The 24,159-nt window shown below is 36.1% G+C and overlaps 2 protein-coding genes across 5 annotated transcripts in view; one reads left to right on the top strand and one right to left on the bottom strand.

The window, feature by feature from the left end:
• Positions 1-24,159, bottom strand: part of EXOC6B (exocyst complex component 6B) — a 618,113-nt gene that overhangs the window by 422,602 nt on the left and 171,352 nt on the right. The window lies entirely within an intron of this gene.
• Positions 7,655-7,786, top strand: LOC110588861 (putative 60S ribosomal protein L39-like 5). The gene has a single exon (XM_021699244.1). It carries the CDS (start codon positions 7,655-7,657, stop codon positions 7,784-7,786), a length of 132 nt encoding a protein of 43 aa, XP_021554919.1.

Here is a 24,159-nt window from a genome sequence, read left to right as displayed (position 1 = left end):
TGGACAGGGCACCATGCGAGCCCACTAACGGAGGAGAGGGAAAGAAAAAATTCAGGGAAAGCTTCTAAGATGAGGTGACCCAGAACTTAACCTTTTCAGTTTGTCCAGCCAAAAGAAGACCAAAACAAGCACAAGAGAAAATATGAGAAAAAGAAAAGTGGCATGGAAATGGAAAGAGAAGATTCTTGGGCTACGGTGGGACACCAAAAGTGGAAGTCAGAGAAGGAGCCCATGAAGGAATTAGAAAACTAATGCTCATACAAACCAGTTCCTGGTATAAATGACTTCAAAAACCATCCAAGTGAGAGTTGCTAGGATGAAAACAGTGACAAAAGATGGGCGGGAGAAGAACAGACAGGAACCAGATAATGGACATCCCTTGGATGCAGGGATAAGAAGCCTGGACATTACTTCCAGGTGTTGGGGAACTACTGCTCTGTGTGAAGGAGAGTTCCCTTGGCTGCTGTCTTCCCAGTGACTATGTAGAGAATGGACTTAAGGGAGAAAACAATGGAAAGCTGAAAGGTTGGTTAACTGACACCCAAGATGAAGAAAGTCTGACCTGAGGCATTAGTAGTAGAGATGGATAGGAGGTGGAAGACTCAAAAAATATCAAGATACAATTACTAAAACTTGGTAAGAGCAAAGGCTCTAGAGCCAGACTGCCAAAACCTGCCAAGCTCTTCCACTTTCTAGCTATATAATCTTGGGCAATTTAACCTCTTAGTGTCTCAAATTCCTCATTTGTAAAATAGGGATAATTAGAGTACCTACCTCAATGGTGTGCTGTTGAGGATTAAATGAGTTAACACATGTAAAGAGCTCAGAACAATGTGTGACAAAGGATGAATACTGGCAAATGGGTTGGTAGCTATGGCAGTAGTAATGGTGATGGGCAGTAGTAATGGTGATGATGGCGGTAACAAGGAAATGAACGCCAAAAGAGGGAGGGGTGCCTGGGTGGCTCAGTCAGTTAAGCGTCTGCCTTCGGCTCGGGTCATGATCCCAGAGTCCTGGGATCGAGCCCCGCATCGGGCTCCCTGCTTGGATGGGGAGCCTGCTTCTCCCTCTCCCTCTGCTGCTCCTCCTGCTTGTTCTCTCTCTCTGTCAAATAAATAAATAACATCTTAAAAAAAAAAAAAAGATAAATTTATTTAAAAAAAAAAGGGGGAGAGATGGGGATGAATGCCTAGATCCCTAATTTGTAACTAGTTAGTACAGCTACCAAAAAAGAAAGAAAAGAGAAGTTTTTGTTCAGGCTTTCAGTATGAATGAACATAAGTTTAATTTTGGATATTTTGAGCATCAGGTGTCATTCTGAGTTTCACCAAGGTGAAGTGGAATTGAAGGGAGAGTTCAGAGCAGATGAAGGTATTTGGGAGTCAACGAGAAATGGCTGGCAATCGAAGTCCTGAGAGTTTTCATGTTTCCTTAGGCAGAAAACTTAAGAATAGAAACAAAAAAATTGTCAAGGACAAAAGTTGGACATTATTACAAGTAGATCAGAGCAGGCTATAGAGTCCTCTGGGGGAGGAAGGATCATGCTATATTAAAAAAAAAAATGGGAAATTAAATTTCCCATTTAACAGTCGAAATGTACCACACTCACTGAGATAGATAAAGCCAGTCTGCAGTGGCAACATAAGAAGGAGACACAAGCAATTCACCAAACACAAAGTTTTTAGATACTGATTATGATCAAGACAATGTGTAAGAAGCCAAAGATGAAATGAGGTACAGGAGGCTAATCATTCATTTAAAGAATTTAAAACTGGGGCGCTGGGTGGCTCAGTCATTAAGCGTCTGCCTTCAGCTCAGGTCATGATCCCAGGGTCCTGGGATCGAGCCCCGCATCGGGCTCCCTGCTCCGCAGGAAGCCTGCTTCTCCCTCTCCCACTCCCCCTGCTTGTGTTCCCTCTCTCGCTGTGTCTCTCTCTAATAAATTAATAAAATCTTTAAAAAAAAAAAGAATTTAAAATCTCACTATAGATTAGTCAAGGCAAACAGATAAAGAAATAAGGTTCAATTAAAAATCATATGAAGATTACCAAATTAATGATCAGAGAGTAAATGCTATACTTTTTCAAATGGAGGAGAAATGCTCTATAGGCTGGAGTGACTGGGAAGCAAAACTAATAGAGTGGGGGGAAATGTAGAATCAGAAATGCTGAATTTCTGATCCTGGCTATGCTCTTGAATTTCTTTATTTTTTTTTTAAAGATTTTATTTATTTATTTGAGAGAGAGAGAGTGCACAAGAGGGGGCAGGGTCAGAGGGAGAAGCAGACTCCCCACTGAGCAGGGAGTCTGATGTGGAACCCGATCCCGGGACTCCAGGTTCATGACCTGAGCCAAAGGCAGTCGCCTAACCAACTGAGCCACCCAGGCACCCCTTGAATTTCTTTTTAATCCTCCAATCCCAATTCTAAATCTATTAAATGTAGATAATAATACCAACAGCTACACCACATTAAGTTTCTTAGGAGAATCAAGTGAGATGATGCATATAAAAGTATTTTGCCAATGGTAAGTAATGTAAAAAAGTTAACTAATGAAAGATGAAGTAGACCACACTTCTCCCTACTCCTCCAATTAAGTAGAGCTAAAAATCCTGGACATTATATATAAAGCAAACATAAGAAGATTCAGAGAGGTGGAGAGAGGTAGAAAGACTGGCTAGGGACCTCAGAAACCAAGGAACATCAGGTGATGAGTTCCCTGGTGAGTTGCTTTTGTTTTGTTTTGTTTTGTTGTTTTGTTTCTTTTTGGCTTCTTATATCCCACAGTAGGTATAAGGCTAACAACCAGGTAAAGCTAAAGCAGACAAGGTCAAAGAAAAGCCCCGTCTCTCTAGCCAAAGGACTAAAGAGGCACAACTACCAGGACAGCAACCTTTTAGATAGTAACGATCCCACTCCAGCCAAACATCACAGGCAAAAAATATGAACCCCACCACTCCCCAATCAGAAAAGGCTGAATGGGGAGTCTAGATTTCCACCCTCATCAGGCAGTTAACAAGGCCCCTCAACATGGATGTCAGTGGAGTCATATGGGGATCCTGGATTTCAACCCCCACAAAGTAGTAGTGAGACCATGGTAGTATCAGAGAAGGCCCAGTGAGAAGTCGGATTCAAGAAGATGAGTCAACCCCAAGCAAGATAAACCGAAAGAAATCCATGCCAAGACACATCAGAATTAAAACCCCAAAAACTAAAGACAATGAAAAAAGTCTTCAAAGCAGCCAAAGAAAAATGATACTCACCTATAGAGAAAGAACACTTCAAACAATAGCAGATATTTCATCAGGAACTATGGAAAATCAAAGGAAATGATACCATATCTTTCAAGTGCTGAGAGAAAAGAACTGTCAACCCCAAATTTTATATCCAGCAAAATTATCCTTCAGAACTAAAGCAGAAATCAAGACATGTCTTAAATATCTTCATTAGAATGTCTTGAGACATTCTAGTAAGATGCAGGAAAACTAAGAAAATTTGTCACCCACAGACCTACCCTAGAGAATGGCTAAAAGATGCTTTCTAAATGGAAAGGAAATGATAAATGAATGAACCTCAGAACATCAGGAAGGACAAATAATAAAAAGAGGAAAAAAATGAGTAAATACAGTAGGCTTTCTTACTCCTCCTGAGGTTTCTAAATTATATTTGATGATCAAAGCAAAAGTATAATATTGTGTGACATAGATTTCAACATACACAGAGAAAATTTTTAAGACAATTATATTATTAACAGAAGAGGATAAAGATACATAACAAAGGTAAGATTTCTACACTTCAATTGATAAACTGTTGATACCAGTAGATCTTTACAGTGATGGAATAATTCTATATATTGACTGTGACGATGGCTACAGGAATCTAATCTAAAATAGCAACACACAAATACATTGTACCAATGTCAGTTTCCTGATTTTGATATTGTACTATAATTATGTAAAACGTGGTATCTGGGGGAAACTGGGTGAACTGTGCACAGGATTCTTTAAACTATCTTTGCAATTTTCTGTTAATTCTATAATTATTTCAAAATAAAGCTTTTAAAGAAAACTAACTGAAGATACCAAAAGCCCATACAAAGAAGGTGCCAATTGATTGGGGATTTAGATGTAGTGCTGGGTTTTAAGTACAAGCCAAAACTACAGGTCAACTGAGGTCCTGATGTGTTCACAGGACAATTTTGGTAGGAAGAGATTATCTGAGTAAAGGAACAGAGGACAATGAGATTAGAGTGATAGACTGGGATAGGCTGTGGAGAGCCTTGATGGCTGGTCTCTGTAACTTGTAACTGTTACTGCAATCAATAGAAATCTTGGAAATAAGTCCAAAAAAAAGAAAGAAGTCCAAACACGAACAAGTTTCACTAACAGTATGGTAAGACTTAGATTTAATAAATATCACTAAAATAACAAAATAACACTAAACATAGGAACATAACTAATGTGGCTAGAAACAAAACACCACATATTTTAGGCATGCACCAGTAAGCACTAAGATTGAGAAAAGCACAAACTCCAAACTGAGAAAATATAAGGGACACATAATGTGATAAAGCAGTGCCCCATTCAACTACAGAAGCAGTAATATCCCTGGAAAGCAGGTAGCATCAGTGGTTTCTTTTCCCTATGTCTCTTCTCCATATGTGTCCAAATAACAAGATTCTCAGAGAAGAAATCAGCAAACAAGATCAGTTTTTAAATAATAATAATAATAAATACTAGCTATTTGGAGAACACATGACATGGTAAAAGAAGTACAGGAAATCAGTTAAACATGGGTCTGAATTCTAGCTGTACCACTTACTAGGTATGTGACTTAGATTAAGTAATTTAACTTTTAATGGCTCAGTTTCTATCTTTATAAAAATGAGATGATGTCAACCTCACAAGGTTACTGTAAAAGTTAAATGAGATTGTGTAGAAAGCAGTTAAAGGAACTAAATAATTAGTGGCCTGTATTATTTTTCATCGGCATATATTATGTTCCAGTTTTTTAAAAAATCTAAAGGCCACATAAACATAAACCACATAAATTTTTTAAGGGATAAAAGAAATAAAGCAAGTGTGAAATTTCTTTGTTAAATTAGAGTGATTTTTAAATTTTTTACAAAGCCAAAAGTCAGAAGAGGTCTAAGTTAGAGATCATTAAAGCCTGCCTCATCTATCAGTCTTTAATAAATGATTATTAATATTAAAAAACAAGCATTATTCAGAGTAACCAAAGTTCTTTGGGTTGAGTTTTGTGTGCTAAATTACCTTTCATTTGGGCGCCTGGGTGGCTCAGTTGGTTAAGCAACTGCCTTCGGCTCAGTTCATGATCCTGGAGTCCCGGGATCGAGTCCCACATCAGGCTCCCTGCTCAGCAGGGAGTCTGCTTCACCCTCTGACCCTCCTCCCTCTCATGCTCTCTGTCTCTCATTCTTTCTCTTGCAAATAAATAAAATCTTAAAAAAAAAATTTTTTTTTTAAATAATAAATTACCTCTCATTTGCCCCTATACTCATAAATGGAAAATAAAAATTTTAGAAAAATCTCTAACCTTATTATCTCATATTATATGAATGGAAACAATAATAGTAATTTTCTATTAAAATATGACCTGCTTAAATATTTGGATACAGTCCAGAAAGGAGGTACAACACTACGTTTTCATATATATCCTCTTTATTAGTGTTTGAATCAAAAAAAAGATAAAATTTCAATAGGAGGTAACTACAATTTTTTCTAAGTTTGCAATTCATTGACTCTCAAAACCCATGATTCATTTCTGGGAATAAATTTCAATAGCATATAATAAAGTAAAATTAGATAGTCTTAGGGTTTAAAAAGTGGTTTTATTTAGTCCATCTCAATTAGAGCCATCAGAAATATTTTTAAATTAAAAGCATAGTTTTATGGATATTAGAGTTAGATTAAGATTCTACTTTTTACAACATGGCAATATATACAAGATCTTTGAAAGAGCTGCCGTTTGGCCCTAATATTTGGATTGGACATAATTTAAATATCCAATAGTCGAAGAATGGCTCAATAAACTGTGGCACAACCATATGATTATACAATCACTTAAAAATGGTTTCAAATATTTAGTTATGTGAAGAAATACTCATAGCATTATTTTGAAGATAAAGACCTACATACAAAACAATATACACATTGTATGATCCCAAATTTATATAAAATTATTATTTAAAAAAAACAAATGTGAGAGCTATCTTTGGGTTATAAAATTCCATGTGATGAAATTACATGTTACTTTCTAAATTTTCTACAATGAGCATGTATTGTCTTTACCTTAAAAAAAATGTAAGCAATCCATATTAGTACTCAAAATATTTGGAAGCCACTGACTTAAGTCCTGCCCTAGAACTCACTGAATAGAACTCCTTCTGGGTAGGGTAGAAAGAATGGTGACAAAGCATCATAGGACTCCAACTCCAGTTCAAATGCTGTCATCACAAAGTTTAGGTTTGCTATCCAACTTTTCAAAACCTCTGAATATAAGTTGTTCTGGTGTATCATTAAACCCCAACCTCCTCTCTTTAAGTGTCTGTGTACATTTCTGTAATTCAGAAACGCATTTACTTCTCATTGTGTGACTGTATATTTGCCGATCTCCAGATGGTATAACCAAATTAGATTATAAAATCTCTTAAAGTAGCTCTATTCTGGTTGACTTACAGATAAACAAGCACTTCGACAAACAGAATAGTCCTTGAATTCCTAGAAATTAAGGAAATTAAAATTCTAATACTTTCAATGTGAAAAAAGAGGTACTCTTATGGGAACTAGAAAATATTTCATGAATTCAGGTTCACATAATTTAGGTAAATCTTTGGCAAATAAGACTATTTTGGTTTATTAAAAACAGCTATATGTTCTCTAATACCACTATTAAGTATAATAGATGCATAGAGTTTTAAATTCTACTATGTTCTTCCTCCTATACTTTACTGATCAAATAAGCTAGTGCTGCATCTACTTAATGTTTGAAATCATGAAAAATGTAAATCTGTGTCTATCCAAATTGAAAAATTATTCTGACAAATTTTATTTCAACAGTAACTATGTCAGCTTAAAAAGACAATTTCCAACATCTTTAGGTAACTTAAAACCTTGGACTAATACTAAATTTAGTTAATTAATGGGCAGTCATTAGATACCTGGATTATTTCTAGGTAAGATGGAGTATTAAAACACTGATTATTAAACATAAACTTAAGTTTGTACACTTTTGCTTCTTACTTTAATATGCTACAAGAGAGGCTAGATATACTTGAATCTGTTGATGAATGAATTCAGTTTTGCCACTTTGAAATGTGTATGGATAAGGAAAACTATACAAAGTTTTGGGAAAAAATTTTATTTGTCATGACTAAGGTTTGATGGGCTTATTTATAGGATTTTCAAAAGAACTTTAGTAACAGATATTACGTTGATACAGAACTACAATTTGGTTTTCTCTGTTAAAAATGGCAAATTTTTCTGGGATTCTTGGTCTGCTCTCAATAAGAAGTTGTAAAAGATTACTGTTTACCCTCTTGTAGTCTGCCCAAAGAGCTAAGATTCTGTACCTTAATCAAAAAACTTTCCTCTTTTTCGCCACCATCCTGCTCTGTATGGCTGGCTGTTTCTCACCATGTCTTCTCCCATGACTTTCAGAATCAATCAATTCCTGGCCAAGAAACAAAAGCAGAATCATCCCATTCCCCAGTGGATTCAGATGAAAACTGGTAATAAAATCAGGTACAACTCCAAGAGGAGGCACTGAAGAAGAAGCAAGCTGGGTCTGTAAGGCGTCACACATCATGAGATGACACACCTAATTGGCACCACATATTTAATTAAGCTGCATGAAAATCATGGGTTCTATCCTATCACTCTGTAAACATCCTTCCCAACTGGCCATAGACATGTTTTATCAGGGAAATGATTTTTCTCTGTTACTATGCCTCTGCACCAGTAGGTTGGTTCAGTAATAAATGTGAGACCTTTCAGCTCTATTGCTATTGTGTTTCTGATTTGTGAAGTACTGAATTCCCCCTCCTGTCAGATCATGCATAGCACTGTCAGATAGAACTTTCTGCAGTGATAGAAATGTCCCTTGACAACCAAGTATGTAAAGTGTGGCTAGGGGGCTGCCTGGGTGGCTCAGTGCCTTAGGCTCAGGTCGTGATCTCCGGGTCTTGGGATCAGGCTCTGCTTGTCCCTCTGCCCCTCCCCCACTCATGCTCGCTCTTTCTCAAATAAATAAATGAAATCTTTTAAAAAAAAAACCTTTCTATGGTTTATGTTGACTTTATTATGTCCTTGATTATTTAAGAAAACAAACATCTCTCATTAGAAGAGAGGTTTCTTTAGAATCATGTTCCCTCCTATTTTTGCTTTTAAAATCTTTATTGTTGCTTTGATTAAATAGATAATCAAGTATTACTTCCCTGTAACCATAAACCTTTAAGTATTCAAATCTCTTAACAACGTTTGATATTTTGCCTTCCTAAAATTGAACCCTAAATGATATCTTTTGCACACAGAACTATCTTTGAGATTTCTGTGAAGGACCCTGGAAAATCACAAAGGACTTGTTCTTTTACCTTGCTAGAAATACTTAGGTTTAGTTGATAGGTTATTATTGATGAGTTAGCAAATCAGAAGAGATGCGTAGCCTTCCCTAGATTAAATCTGGAAAATGTGGTGTTTCAGAAATTGTATGCTGTATGAGAAGATCCAAGAAAACTGTAATGTCCTCGCTGTCCATGATAGGTATCCATTTATCAGAGTCTTGGTGCCACTTTGCCTGACATTAGATAGTAGTACAGTGTCATCCATCATAATTTCAGTTATTGTTTAAATTGTTAACTTGGCCACGACTCTACTTCTTTAAGTTAAATCTTCCAGAACAGTGGTTTTCACCTAGGGATTCACATCACTTATCCATTCAATTTTATTAATATAAAGATGTTTAGGACCAACTCCAGACCTATAGAATCTCTTTACTTGATATATTTTGTGATATATTATGTCAGGATTATTGTGTGATATCTGAAGATATTTTTATCTGTAAAGACAGTGTCCATTTTTATGAATTAGAGGCAATATGCACTTTTCTTTGGAAATACAGGTAATCAATATGATTTTTTTTTAAAGATTGTATTTATTTATTTGAGAGAGAGAGAATGAGAGACAGAGAGCATGAGAGGGAGGAGGGTCAGAGGGAGAAGCAGACTCCCTGCTGAGCTGGGAGCCCAATGCAGGACTCGATCCCGGGACTCCAGGATCATGACCTGAGCCGAAGGCAGTCGCTTAACCAACTGAGCCACCCAGGCGCCCCGGTAATCAATATGATTTTAGACTAAATATTTATTAAAAATTTTTAATTGACTTTTATGTTTTCCATGCCACAGAAACAACCAAATTCTAGGTACCTTATTATCATAATAAACTCTCATTAGATATTCCACTTTTAAAGTAAGTCAAACACAGCCAATTTAAATCTTTTGTCACCTACAGATATTTTTCTGATGTTTCCCTGAAAATACCTGCAATCAGCTACAGGCTAGAATGCTTCCTCTTCAACAAAGAAATCTCAGAACCCTTTGGAAAAGGACTTTGGCAGGTCCTTTTGAGTACAGGACTCTGATGTATCACTTAACAACTTTGAGGCAATACTAGTAGAATAAGTAAGGATTTCTAGAACAGTTGAAAGCAGGTGAGTTCATGAGACTGATAACCCAAGATGAAGCAGAACAAGAATTAATGAGAGAGGACTAAATGAACTGGTGAATGATTGTAATTTTTTATTGGAATACTGCTGATGTTTAGTTCTATTTCTGAATATATAAGGAAATGTTTTCCAGTTACACTTCTGTAGTCAATAACCAAAACTAAATGCTAACAGAGAAGTTGAACCTATATACTGTTTTCAGTCCTCAGTAGAAATGAAGAACAAGATACAAAGAGTAACTTTCTATATTTTTTCCCATTAGATCAAGATCAGAGGATCTTATTTTACTGTATTTTATTTTTAAAAGCATTTATGTAGTACCTGCCATTTGCCATTCTAAGTACTTTACACATATTACCTTATTTAATTTTCCTATCAACACTATGAAAGAAGAAATAGACACCAAGAAGTTAGGCAGCTTCTCAAGGTCACACATACTGTGACAGAGTTGGGATTTGAAACAGACTGGCCTCAGAGTCCACACAGTATTAATCACTACACTCTTCTACCTACTAACCAACGATAACAGCCTGGTGGTCTGTCTTTCCATATCTTTTCCCATGCTCAAGAACATAATAGTTTTTATTTCATATAAAAAGAGACATAAAAAGACTTTTGATACTATGTAACATTTGTTCACTTAAAAAATTCCAAGTGAAACTAAAACAGTCTTTTCACGTTTGTCTATAATTACATAGTCAAACACATGTCCAGAGCCCGAAAGACAGCTCTGCTAGGATCACTGCTCTCAGTTATCCCTCATACAAAATTTATTGCCAGTCTCTGGAGGAGGACTGGCCCTCTTGCCTGTCCAAAAGGATGGCAAGGAAACATCAGTTTCTTGTTTCCCCTATTGTCCTCATTCCAGCAACTCATGAGAAACTCTTCCATGAACACATCTGGAACAGAACTTTTTTTCCAAAATTTGCTAGCATGTGCCAAGAAAGGCTCCAGGCCATACCAATTACCACCAAATTCCTGCACTATTCTTCAAGATCCCAAATGTCATGCATTCTCTCAGGACTGTTGGTCTTTTACTGAATTGTGTAAATATCCAAGGATATTCCTATTCTCTTTGCATTGCTACAAGACACCACAACAGATCCATTACAAATCTAACTTCAGGAACTTCACCTCCAATTCACATTTGGTCATTGTTTACACTACACAATGGTTTTCAATTAAATTTACTGTGTTTTTTACAAAACTATAACTTTTCCATGGTTTCAAAGAGACTAAACTTATATGTTCTGGCTATCCTTCAAAGTTTCTACTCATCTATCCCTCCCTTCTGAACTTACCCTCATTCAGAATTTAACAGTAGCTTTTTCTTTCCTTTTTCAGGACTACCGCATAAATCAAGGAATTTAAAGCGACATTTTCCCCAATCTCACAGAATGCCTCACCATATCTAGAAAAAAATAAAAATTCCAAAACACACATTTTTTTCACTTAAAGAGTAAGAAATGACAAAATATAACACTATCCTAAATTCATTCTTGTAAGCTAACTCACATTCAACAATAGAAATGAATGGCTCTTTCAATATTCATCTGGCTGAATCCATCAAGAAGAGAACATCAAAAACTAATGATGTAATGTATGGTGATTAACATAACATAATAAAATAAAATTTAAAAAAATATTTAAAAAATTAAAAAAAGAGAGAACAGACACTAAATGGTGATCAAAAGGAGAATAACAAGGACTCCTAATAGTATTTAAAGTTCCTCATAAAGCAATAAATAGCTAGCATAAAAGCTCTCAAATCTAAATTAAGAAAAATTTTAGATTTAGCCTCATCCAAAAAATGTTAAATTTCCCATTTTTAGGTGTCTGATGGTAGACTAGTCAATCCCTACATGGGTTACTTGACAAGAGGATTCAAACTGTGAGATTCTGTGAATTCTCTTATTTAGCTGTCTTTGACTATCCCACCAACAGTGATCTCTCCCTGTTCTGATAACCTTTACTATGCAGTGCCTATAATATTTGCTGTTTATATACCACCACTGTAGTTTCTATGTGTAATAGTTTTGTCTTCCTACTTAGACTGTAATATTAAAGACAACATCATGACTTTTTCATAATTTTTTGGCATCTAACTGGCACAATACTTTACACATACTACTAGACATCATTATGTATGAGAAAGGGGACCATTTTCCTCCCCAATACCCTATAATCTACCTAAATGAGAGAGAAACCCTTTTTAGTTTTTATATTATTTTTATGTTATTTTTAAATATGCTTATCCACAATCTAAGGTGTACTAATCTTATGCTGTGGGCTGAAGTTTGATCCCCACTGGGCAATGATGTTAATTAAGATTATTCTGACCTATGTCATATTGGATAGATGCTAGTATTCAGAAGCAACTTTAATCTCTGTTTAATGAGTTTGACTGAGTATTCTATTGCAGAGGATGGACTAGTTGAAGATTTAAGGAGAGCAGACTCAGATGAATACCTGAGTAACTTGAGTGAGGAAAGACTGCCCTCTGAGCCATTATGAAGACAGGGAATGGAAGCAGAATGCATGCACAGGCTTTTAGTAAGCAAAATGGAAAATCAGTGTCTTGTTTTTCTTTAGCTGTTCTGAAAGCTGTTCTGCATGCAAAATTGTTCCTTTCTTCATCTCTGCTTCTCAGGTTACTAGAAGTCAGGGCAAACTGCAAACCAAATTCCTTCCCTAATTGAGTCTAAGCCCCTGCAAATGTACATATTAAGAACACTCTCCCTTTCAGCAGCACTCCCCTTACTGGTGCCACATCACAGATCCCTGCCCAATTGTATCATGACTTGCCACTCACAGAGTAGAACCTTTGTAATTTAACAAACTATGCTGTACACTCTTACACAACCAGTGTTCCATCCACAGAAACCATTCCTGAGGTTGAAAAGCTTTTTGATGGAGTTAGCTTCAAGCAGAAAATATATTTTTATATTCAAAGGAAACAATAAAATTACTCGTAAAAGCTCTTATATGAATTAATGAAAAGTGCTGGTTGTTTGTGCTTATGGTAATCAGTTGTCATACATAATGTGGCCACCTTAGAAGCAAGTGTTCTGCAGAAACCTGACATAAGCCTATCATTTTCACAAATCTCTCTCTCTCCCTCCCTCTCCCTTTTTTTTTTCTCTTTTTTTTCTGCAGAGAAGATGATATAGTGTATCCCTGATGCTTTAGGTCCTTGTATTCAGAAAATTACAAGGTTGGAAAATCCACTCACAAGAAACACAAAAATGTAGTATATAGAAGGTTGAGATTCCTTTGTTTCTCCTTTCTTGTGATATTTTTATAATACATGAATTCTTGTAGATGCATTTGTTATTCTTTGCTAGTTTTCTACATGCAGGATGTAGAAGCCATTTAAAGTAGATTAGCCTTTAAATGCAGTTTTAAGCAAATGTGGAATTAGCAAATTTTTATATTTACTATTTTTAAAATAATATTTTTATAGAAAATTCAATTATTTTCAAAATAATATTTACTGTACTGAATGTTATAAGATTAAATAATACATATGGAGTCACATGTAGAGTATGGAATGTTGTTCCCATCCCTCTGCTTTCTTCTTCCTGTACCCTAACCTTTCCCCAACCCCAAAGCTTCTACCCATTTGATATAATGCTACTCTTGGTGCTAAAACATTACAATTCTAACCAATTTTCCGTGTTTAACCCTTTTAAAATATAAAGCTGTATCAATGGCCCCCAAAAATTCTCTGTTTTCCAGATTAAAAAACATATTTTACTCCTTCAACTCTCGTCATAGGCAACCGTGTTTTGTTGGACAGCTACTCTATTTCCTTTCCCCTGAGGATGTTCTGCTTCACTTATAGCCTATTAAAGTGTGGCTCCAAAAGCTGAAAGTAACATTCCAGGTATGTTCCAAACAAAACAGAATGGAATGATCATCTCCTTCATCCAGTACTAAACTGTTCATGCAGCCTTGGCTTTTTGAATGACCACACTGCAGTGCCTTCCTACATACACACACACATACATACAAACACACACACACACAGAGCTTATAAACTTTTCCCATCTTGTACTTAACAGTTATTTTAGATTTAAGAGCAGTGTACTATACTCAAGATAAAATTTTATTGGATAAAGCCAATTCATCACCCTGTAGAGACCCATCAGAATCTTGATTCATTGATTCTACCCATTAGCTAGTAATCAGAAATATAATACATACAATAAACATACAATAACATTTTTATTCAATGAAAAAGCTAACACTCAACATGAACAGCAGCAAGGGCAGCAATTGTTTCTCCTCACCGATTCATTTATCACTGTACTTTATATTCAATCAGTTATCTATTTATTCATCTTTTTACTCAATTCATCATCCTTCACTGTGTATAAACAGTGACTAAGATGTCAACGGTATAAACAATGTTAAAACTAAGAAATAGTTACAAGAAGTGAATTATTTTCCAATTCCTAAATGCACCATCCTCTCTAGCCTTCAGGCCTCTGCAAACTTTGTCTCTACCCACAACATGACCCACCTTCCAAGCCACCTTCATCAGACTCTTTTGTCTCAGCTGATACACCACTTTTTATGGGAGGTTTTCCTGGTTAGCTATCCCTCTCCTAGGATTCAAAACTACTCTGTACTTCCCCTATTATAACATCCACTGTACTTTATTATAATTTCTTCTTAACTTGTCTTTAATACTCACCAGACTGCCAGCCTTTCGAAGTACCATTAGTCATGGATATCATTACATCACGCCAAGCCTCAAACAGCCAATAAATGCAGAAAGAATATTATGGACAGAGCAAGAGATCTGGTTACCCACCATCCTTTTATAAGTTTCAGGGACTAATTCTATCATGCCTCACATCAGTGATTGAGGCCTAACCCTCTTGAATCATCCCTCATCCTCCAGACTCATCCCCACATGCTCTCTACATCTCCTAAGTGAGCAATCACAAATGTGTGACCTGCCAATAATTAGAATTCATACCAAAATCCAGGTTTCCAACATCTCTTGGGGGAAAAAAATTAAGGCTGGTAATAATGGAAATAATAAAAAATACAAAAATAATCAGTAAAAAATACAAAAATACAAAAATAAACAATAGTAGGCCTTACTATGAATAGTAGGCCTTACTATGCTCATTTATATACCTGCTTAATTCCTCGGGTTAACTGAATAGGCAACATCCATCCAAATAAGACCTAGTCCTATCCATGTTCAAGACCTCTTTCCCCAACCCTTCCACTGTGACCTCTGGAATCTCATACTGAGATCAAACTCCTATATACCTTTCTGTATTGTACAATAAATGCGTACATATTTTTCTAAACAGAAAATAAAACTTTTTATATTTTTTAAAGCAATAATGCTACCAGAAGTTAGGAAATATAGGATTACTTTTCAAGTTAAGTAAAAGAACTCCCAAGCTAGCTAATTAAACAATTACAGTAGGAAAAATGGCAATCCTAAAGCATATTAACTGTATTTTTGTCCTGGAAAAAAAATTCTAATGTTCAAGTGCAAATCTCAGGAGGAGGTAGCAATATGAGTAATAATGTTACAGTAGTCAACCCTAATGGAGAAACACTGGCACCGTATCAAATCACCAAACTAAACTAAATAATCCCAAAGTGATGTCCTAACATAGCAAACTACGGAACAGCACATTCATCATGACTTTGCATTACCACCACTAATCAGAACATCCCACAAAAATTAACTTTTACTTAGAAAGGAAAATATATCACAGTGTGGACAGGCAATATGGCATAGTTAATATTCCTTCACAGGTCTAGAGGAAAGAATTGTATGTATTTGTATTTACAGATGTATGTACATATGTGTATATCTTTGTGTGTGTGTAAAACAATGTAACTTAAATGAGTCAAAGCTAAATTATCCATAATCCCACATCACTACTATATAGAACTCCTACTACTCCATTCCATCACTACATCCAATCATAATGTTTAACTCTGGCATCAAACCTGTAAAAGATAATGTACAAGCACATGGGCATGTGCAGGAGTCAAATTCATCACAGAATACAAGGATTAGCCAAACCATGGTGATGCCAACTTGGGAAGCAATTTAGATTTTTATAACATACCATATACTAAAATAAATTCCAGATGTATTAAAGATTTAAATTAAGGGAAAAAACACCCAAGCCATTAAACACAAAAACAACAACAACAAAAAACAAGATCAAATATAAATATCCAAACAAAAAACAACAATAAATCACAAAGGAGAAAGAATAGAAGATAATATATTGGAGTGGATACAATTGGGCGATTTAAAAAAAAAAAAAAAAAAAAAGGAAAAGAAAGAAATAAACCTAGGCCATTACCTCCCAATAGAATAGAAGAATGAACAAGGGAAATGAGCACACAATTCACAAAAGAGAAATAATCTAGTAGATAAACACATGCTAAAATGTTTTTGGTCTTACTAGTGATTAGAGAAATGCAAAATAAAATAACGCCTGTTAAATTTTAGGAAACTGAAGAAAATAAGAATACATTCTAACCAGCAAGAGTACAACAAAACAGAATCTCTCTGAAAGTATCAGTAAAATGTGAAAAATCAATTTGGAAAAAAAATTTTTTAACATGTAGCAAGAGCCTTAAAGATATTTATATTCTTTAACTCAATAATTTCATTTCTCAGAGAATCTATCTTAAATGATTTTAATATGGAAAACTCTACGGGCACATAGTTGGTGTTTTAATATTTTTTTAAAGCCTGGAAATAATCTAAATATCCATTATTTAGTAAAAATAATTGATTAACATATAGCATAATGACTCTCTAGATTAATATATTCCTTAAAAGAGACATTTACACAGAATATATAACATGAAAATACTTATAAGTAAATGTATAAAATAAGATACACAACTGTACATATAGTACACTTAAGAATGTGTTTTTCAAAGTAGCACCATGAAAACAAAAATTCTAGAGAAAAGTAAGCAAATATTAAATAATGGTAATCTCTTACATTCTACTTAGTTTACGCTCTACTTCTGAGTATCCAATATTACATCTGATAAGAAATTACAATAACTGGCCCCCAGGAATTAAGTCCCAGATACCAACACTTCTTGATTTACACATTGGTTTCCTAATGATGGGAATGAGATACAAACTGACTTCTTTAAACTGTCTTGCTGGAATAAACTTTTCCCTCCTGAGTATATCCATTGATGCATCTTTTAAAATTTTTATATTACAGCATTTATTTAATTCTGACTTATTAGCTTATTAGCTCAACAGCAAATTACCAAGCACAAAATTTGTCTCTCACACCAAATATTAAGGCCCTTAACAAAAAGTACTCTATCTGCCAGCAGGTGGAGGTGCAGGGATTCTAAATATAGGAGCATATTCCTGGCCACCTGTTTTCATGCCCCTGAACTGGGGAAAGAACTAGGTAGGATCATATAGTGTTTGTATTGTTGTTGTTGTTGTTTTAATATCACTTCCCCATCTCCTATTGCCATCAAGATTCTGAGGCCTTGGTGAGAACCACTGGTATAATTAAAACAAAATGAAGTTTGGATTCAGACTGCTACCTGAGTCTGGTCCTTTTTATCCCTCCAAACTTAAATTATTTAGCTCTTAGAGCTCCAACACCCTCCCCTATAAAAAGGAATAACAAGGGGCGCCTGGGTGGCTCAGTCGTTAGCATCTGCCTTCGGCTCGGGTCATGATCCCAGAGTCCTGGGATCGAGCCCCGCATCGGGCTCCCTGCTCTGCAGGAAGTCTGCTTCTCCCTCTCCCGCTCCCCCTGCTTGTGTTCCCTCTCTTGCTGTGTCTCTCTATGTCAAATAAATAAGTAAAATCTTAAAAAAAAAAAAAAAAAAGGAATAACAATATCTGTCTTACAGATTTATATATATTTTAAAGATTTTATTTATTTACTTGACAGAGAGCGCACTAGCAGGGGGAGCAGCAGAGGGAGAGGGAGAAGCAGGCTTCCCGCGGAGCAGGGAGTCTGATGCGGGGCTCGATCCCAGGACCCTGGGATCATGACCTGACCCGAAGGCAGACACTTAACTGACTGAGCTACCCAGGTGCCCCTTACAGATTTATATTAATATTTAATTAGCAAACAGAGGTAAAACACCTAGAACAGTATCTTGGAGCTCATTCAAATTAAAGTTTTAACTTCCCCTTAATAAAACTACTGAAGTGTCAACTACTGTGTTAAGCATTGAAATATTGTTCTAGGGCATTATAAGCTAGTAAACAAAACAGAATTTGTTCCATTAAAAAACTTAGAATTTTGTAAGAATAAAAATAAACTTTAAATAGTCACACTTATAAATTTAGAATAACACTGTTATAAGTACTATAAAAGAAAAGTTGACAGTGTTATGAAGTAGCATAAGGGATCTAACTTAAGATTGCTAAGGCCAAGAAAGTTGCCTTTGAAAAGATGATATGTAAGCTGAAATCTAAAGGATAAACAGGAGATATCTAGGGTGACAATGGAGATAAGAATGATACAGATGAAAGAAAGTGCATGTGTGAAGATTCAAAGACAAAAAAAGAGTTGGAAAGTTTGAAAAAAAAAAAAAAAAAAAAACCCCAGTGGCTGCAGCACACTGAACAACCCAGAGACTGAAGATAAGAGTAAAAAGATCCAGGCTATCATGTTGGCCAACTACAGCCCATGACCCAAATCCACTCCATAGCCTGTTTTTGTAGAGTCCTTGAGCTAAGAATGTTTTTTAACATTTTTAAGGATTGTACAAAAAATAAGAAAAAAACTACAAAATAAGACACCACTATACACCTACTAAGATGCCCCAAACACTGGTAACACCAAATACTTACAAAGATGTGGAGCAACAGAAACTTTCATTCATTACCAGTGTTAATGCAAGATGGTACAGCCACTTTGGAAGACAGTTTGGTGCTTTCTTACAAAACTAAACATACTCTTACCATGTGCTCCTTTGTACCTACTCGATGGAGTTGAAAACTTACATCCACATAAAAACCTGCACATAAGTGTTTACAACAGCTTTATTTTTTTTTAATATTTTATTTATTTATTTGACAGAGAGAGACACAGCGAGAGAGGGAACACAAGCAGGGGGAGTGGGAAAGGGAGAAGCAGGCTTCCCGCTGAGCAGGAAGCCCGATGTGGGGCTTGATCCCCGGACCCTGGGATCATGACCTGAGCCGAAGGCAGACGCTTAACGACTGAGCCACCCAGGCACCCTACGGCAGCTTTATTCATCATTGCCAAGACTTGAAAGCAACCAAATAGGTAAATACACTGTGATACTTTCAGACAATGGAGTATTATTGAACACTAAAAGGAAATGAGCTATCAAGCCATGAAAAAACATGGAGGAACCTTAGATGCACATGACTAAGTTAAAACAACCAATCTGAAAAGACTACATCTTTATGACTACAGCTACAGGACATTCCAGAAAAGGCAGAACCATGGAGACAACAAAAGACCAGCAGTTGCAGGGGTTGGGTGGGTGGTAGAGGGTAAATAAGCAGAGGACTTCTAGGGCAGTGAAAATACTCTGTACAATATACTGTAACGATAGATATTTGTCATTATACATTTGTCCAAACCCATCGACTGTACAACACCAAGAGTGAACCACACTGTAAACTAAGGACTTTGGGTGATTATGTGTTAATATATGTTCATCAATTATACCAAAGGTACTACTCTCATGTGGGATTCTGATAATGGGGGTGACTATGCATGTGTGAGGGTAGGGAGTATATGGGAAATCTCTGTACTTTTCTCTCAATTTTGCTGTGAAACTAAAACTGCTCTTTAAAAAAGTCTTAGAAAAATAAACTAATAAAAAAACAAAACAAAAAGCGAACTTCAACGTCCAGAAAAATAGGTGTATTTTTCCCTACTCTACCTAAGTATAGCTAAAAACTCTAGACATTACATAAACATTCGGAGAGCAGGAGGAAAGGCAGCAGACCATCTGGGGACCTCGGGACCCAACAAACAACATGGCAGTGAGTTCCCTGGGTTTTATTTTGACTCATATACCACACTGAGTACTAGGGAAGCTAGCACCATGGAAAAGCTAACAAAAGCAGACCAAAAAAGGTCCAAAAAGTTCCCTGTCTCTAGCCAAAGGACCAGCAAAAGGGCAGTCTACCAAGACAGAAAACTTTTACACAGTAACTACTCTACTCCTGCCAAACACCACAAAAAAAATGCAGCCCCATCCACCACCACCTCATCAAAGGCCTAATAAGGAGTCGATATTTACACTCCCTCCAGCCTATAATGGTGCTCTAATTCTTCCCCTCCGTTAGAAATGCTGTCAGCAAAGGGAGAGTAGGGAGCCAGATCTTTAATGCCCACCAGGCAGTAACAAGGAACCTCTACACGATGTCAGTGGAGACCATGTGACAGAATGGAAAGGAGACATAGACAAATTCACAGTTATAGTTGAAGATTCAACACCCCTATCTCAAAACTGAGAGAACAAGGGGCGCCTGGGTGGCTCAGTCGTTAAGCGTCTGCCTTCGGCTCAGGTCATGATCCCAGGGTCCTGGGATCAAGCCCCGCGTCGGGCTCCCTGCTCGGCAGAAAGCCTGCTTCTCCCTCTCCCACTCCCCCTGCTTGTGTTCCTGCTCTCGCTGTGTCTCTCTCTGTCAAATAAATAAATAAAATCTTTAAAAAAAAAAAAACTGAGAGAACAAGTAAACAGGAAATCAGCAAGGATAAAGAAAAACTCAACAATGCCATCAATCAACAAGATCACATTCACAGAATATTCCTCATAATAACAGCAAAATATCCATTCCTTTCAAGTATCTACAGAACATATACTAACATAGACCATATTCTGGGCCATATAACACATGTCAACCAATTTAAAAGAACTGAAATCATACAGTGTGAGCTTTGAAAACAATGAATCTCCCACACACTTGGAAACTAAGCAAAACACTTCTAAACAACACATAACTCAAGAGAAAGTCTCAAAGGAAATTTAAAAATATACTGAACTGGGGCGCCTGGGTGGCTCAGTTGTTAAGCAACTGCCTTCGGCTCAGGTCATGGTCCCAGGGTCCTGGGATCGAGTCCCATATCGGGCTCTCTGCTCCGCGGGAAGCCTGCTTCTCCCTCTCCCACTCCCCCTGCTTGTGTTCCCTCTCTCGCTGTGTCTCTCTCTGTCAAATAAATAAATAAAATCTTTAAAAAAAAAATAAATAAAAAAAAAAAAATAAAAATATACTGAACTGAATGAAAATGTAAATAAAGCACATCAAAATTTGTGGGACACAACTAAAGCAGTGGGAAAATTCATAGTAGTAAATTAACACATTAGAAAAGAAGAAAAAAAAACTCAGATCAATAATCTAAGCTCCTACCCTCAAGAAACAAAAGGAGCAAAATAAACCCAAAAAAGCAGAAGAAAGGAAATAATAAGGATAAAAGCATATCAATTAACTTGAGAACAGGAAAAATAATAGAGAAAAATCAATGAAACAAAAAGGTAGTTCTTTGAAAATATCAATAAAATTGACAAACTTCTAACAAGACAATAAAAAAAAAGAGACATAAATCAGGAATGAACCAGGGGATACCACCACAAACTGTGCTAATACGAAAAGACTAATAAGGGAACAATACAATTCAACACACATAAACTTGACAACTTAGATGAAATGGACTGATTCCTTGAAAACCTACACACAATAATCAGACTGTGGTACATCCATAACATGAAGCGATGTATCTCAAGAACAAGTGAAAAAAGCCAACCCCAAAAAGTCACATACTGGATGATTCTATTCACATAACATTTTCAAATAACAAAAATAGAAACAGATTAATGGTTTCCAGGGGTTGGGGATGGGTGAGATGAGGAGGTGGGTATGACTTATGAATGGGTAGCATGAAGGAATTCTTTTTTTTTTTTTTAAGATTTTATTTATTTATGTGACAGAGAGAGACACAGCGAGAGAGGAAACACAAGCAGGGGGAGCAGGAGAGGGAGAAGCAGGCTTTCCACTGAGCAGGGAGCCTGATGCAGGGCTCGATCCCAGGACCCTGGGATCATGACCTGAGCCGAAGGCAGACGCTTAACGACTGAAGGAATTTTTTATGCTTAATGCAATAGTTCTGTATCTTGATTGTAGACTGAGGTGGCAGTTACAGGAATCTACACACATGTGTTGAAGTAACATAGAACTAAACACACACACACACACACACACACACACAGAGGTACATCAATTTCCTGGTCTTAATATTGTACTTTAAGTATCTAAGATGTAACTACTGAGAAAAGTGTGTGAAGGGTATATCAGCCCTCTTTGCAACTTTCTATAAATCTAGAATTATTTCAAAATAAAAAGTTTTTAAGGGACACCTGGGTCGCTCAGTTGGTTAAGCGTCCAACTCTTGGTCTTGGCTAAGGTTGTGATCCCAGGGTCATAAGATCAAGTCCCGCATGGGACTCCGTGCTCAGTGCAGAGTCTGCTTCAGATTCTTACTCCCTCTCCCTCTGACCCTCCTGCAAGTGCTCTCTCTCTCTCTCTAAAATAAATAAATCTTTTTTAAAAAAGTTTTAAAAAGAACATATGACAGACACTGTATGTGGCCCCCAATGCCTAAAATATTTGCTATCTATATTTACTCTCTTGCCCTTTATACAAAATATTTGCCAGCACCTGATGTAGAGTATTTGGAGAATGGAGACAAATGGAAACAAGAAAATAATTTAGGAGACTATTTCATCTCTCCTGAAAATGTTATACATATGCCAAGCAGTAAAATCCTGAATCCTTAAAAATTAAGGTTATCTGGGACGTCTGAGTGGCTCAGTCATTAAGCATCTGCCTTCGGCTTAGGTCATGATCCCAGGGTCCTGGGATCGAGCCCTCCATCAGGCTCCCTGCTCTGTGGGAAGCCTTCCTGCTCTGTGGGAAGCCTGCTTCTCCCTCTCCCACTCCCCCTGCTTGTGTTCCCTCTCTCGCTGTCTCCTCTGTCAAATAAATAAATTTTAAAAAAAAACTTTTTTTAAAAATTAAGGTTATCTGAAGAGTAGTATTATTCAAGTATTCACTGAAAAGTTAATTGAATAAAATCAATGACTAAGTAAATGAATAACAACAAAACAACAGCCAATTTTTAACTGTTACTGTGTACCAGGAATTATACTAAACACTATCTTTACTTTATCTGCTTTAAACCTTCAACTACAATTTGAGTCAGGTTTTTAACCTTAAACTGTAAATTCTAGAAGTTAAAATCCTCACCCAAAGCCTCACTCTTAGAAAGTGTAGAGCCAGGACTCAAAATTCAAGTAGTCTCACCCACAAAGACTACAGTTCTAATCCACAATTCAATACTGCCTCTACTACACTATCCTCCACCTTTATCTGTGAATGAACAACCAAATAAGATGCAAAAAATTACATTTAATACCAAAATGAAGTAGCTAGACCTAAATTGATATAAATTTAATTGACCTTTGAAAAGGCACTTGAAAGGAAAACCTCTAAAGAACCTCCAAGAATAACTAACTGATTAGTAGAAGACGTTATAATAATTTATTTAGTGAATATTAAGGTATCTAATTGGAATATCTACACTTTTTACGACTAAAAAATTCAACACTTTCATTCTACTTGAAGACAAAATATAAGTATGATACAATGATATATATAGATTCGGGTGTAATTTGGGCTGCCTCTGGCAAGGGTAAGAATTAAATACCTTTTAAAAGTCTCTTCTAAATGATCCACAATCTCTACTTTGTAATTTATCCATTTTACAAATGAGTCAACATATGTTACTTTTCCCAATTTCTATAAAACAAAACCATACATTGCCAGATGAGAGAATTCTGATATATATCATATTAAATTTCAAATTTCTTCCCCAAAATAAGAAAACAAAACTGAGTGATTATACATAATAAACATAGTAGCTGGAAAGCAATCTTTTAAAAAGCAGGGGGGCAGGCAGCAGGACAGTGGGTTAAAAAAAAAAGTGTAACCATCTGGCAACCATACAATATTTGAGAAAATGTTAGTGTTCTAATTGAGATCTAATTGAGTTTGATTTACTTGTCAAGATAATTGCTTCAGTATTAATTAAATATGTCTCCTGCAGCTGCAGAGAAAGCTAAACCTTACATTCTGCTGATTATATAGGATACACATCACTCATTCAAGTCAACATTCCTAGGCTCATGTTACCTCCAAAATAGCTCTCTGTATATTGATTATTAACATCTCAGATTTTGACAGTATTTTCTCCATAAATTAAGGCTACAGTTTCTTAGATTTTGAAAGGAAACTGGTGAGGCTACCTAGAGATTAGTCAGAAAATGATTCACTTATCAACCAACAATATTCAATTCTGAAAAGCTCTTTCAGAAGAGAAAATTTA

The sequence above is a fragment of the Neomonachus schauinslandi genome, chromosome 10, assembly GCF_002201575.2.
Source record: "Neomonachus schauinslandi chromosome 10, ASM220157v2, whole genome shotgun sequence".
Taxonomy (NCBI): Eukaryota; Metazoa; Chordata; class Mammalia; order Carnivora; family Phocidae; genus Neomonachus; species Neomonachus schauinslandi.
The sequence above is the reverse complement of the archived record's forward strand: the minus strand, read 5'-3'. Positions and strand labels throughout refer to the sequence as shown.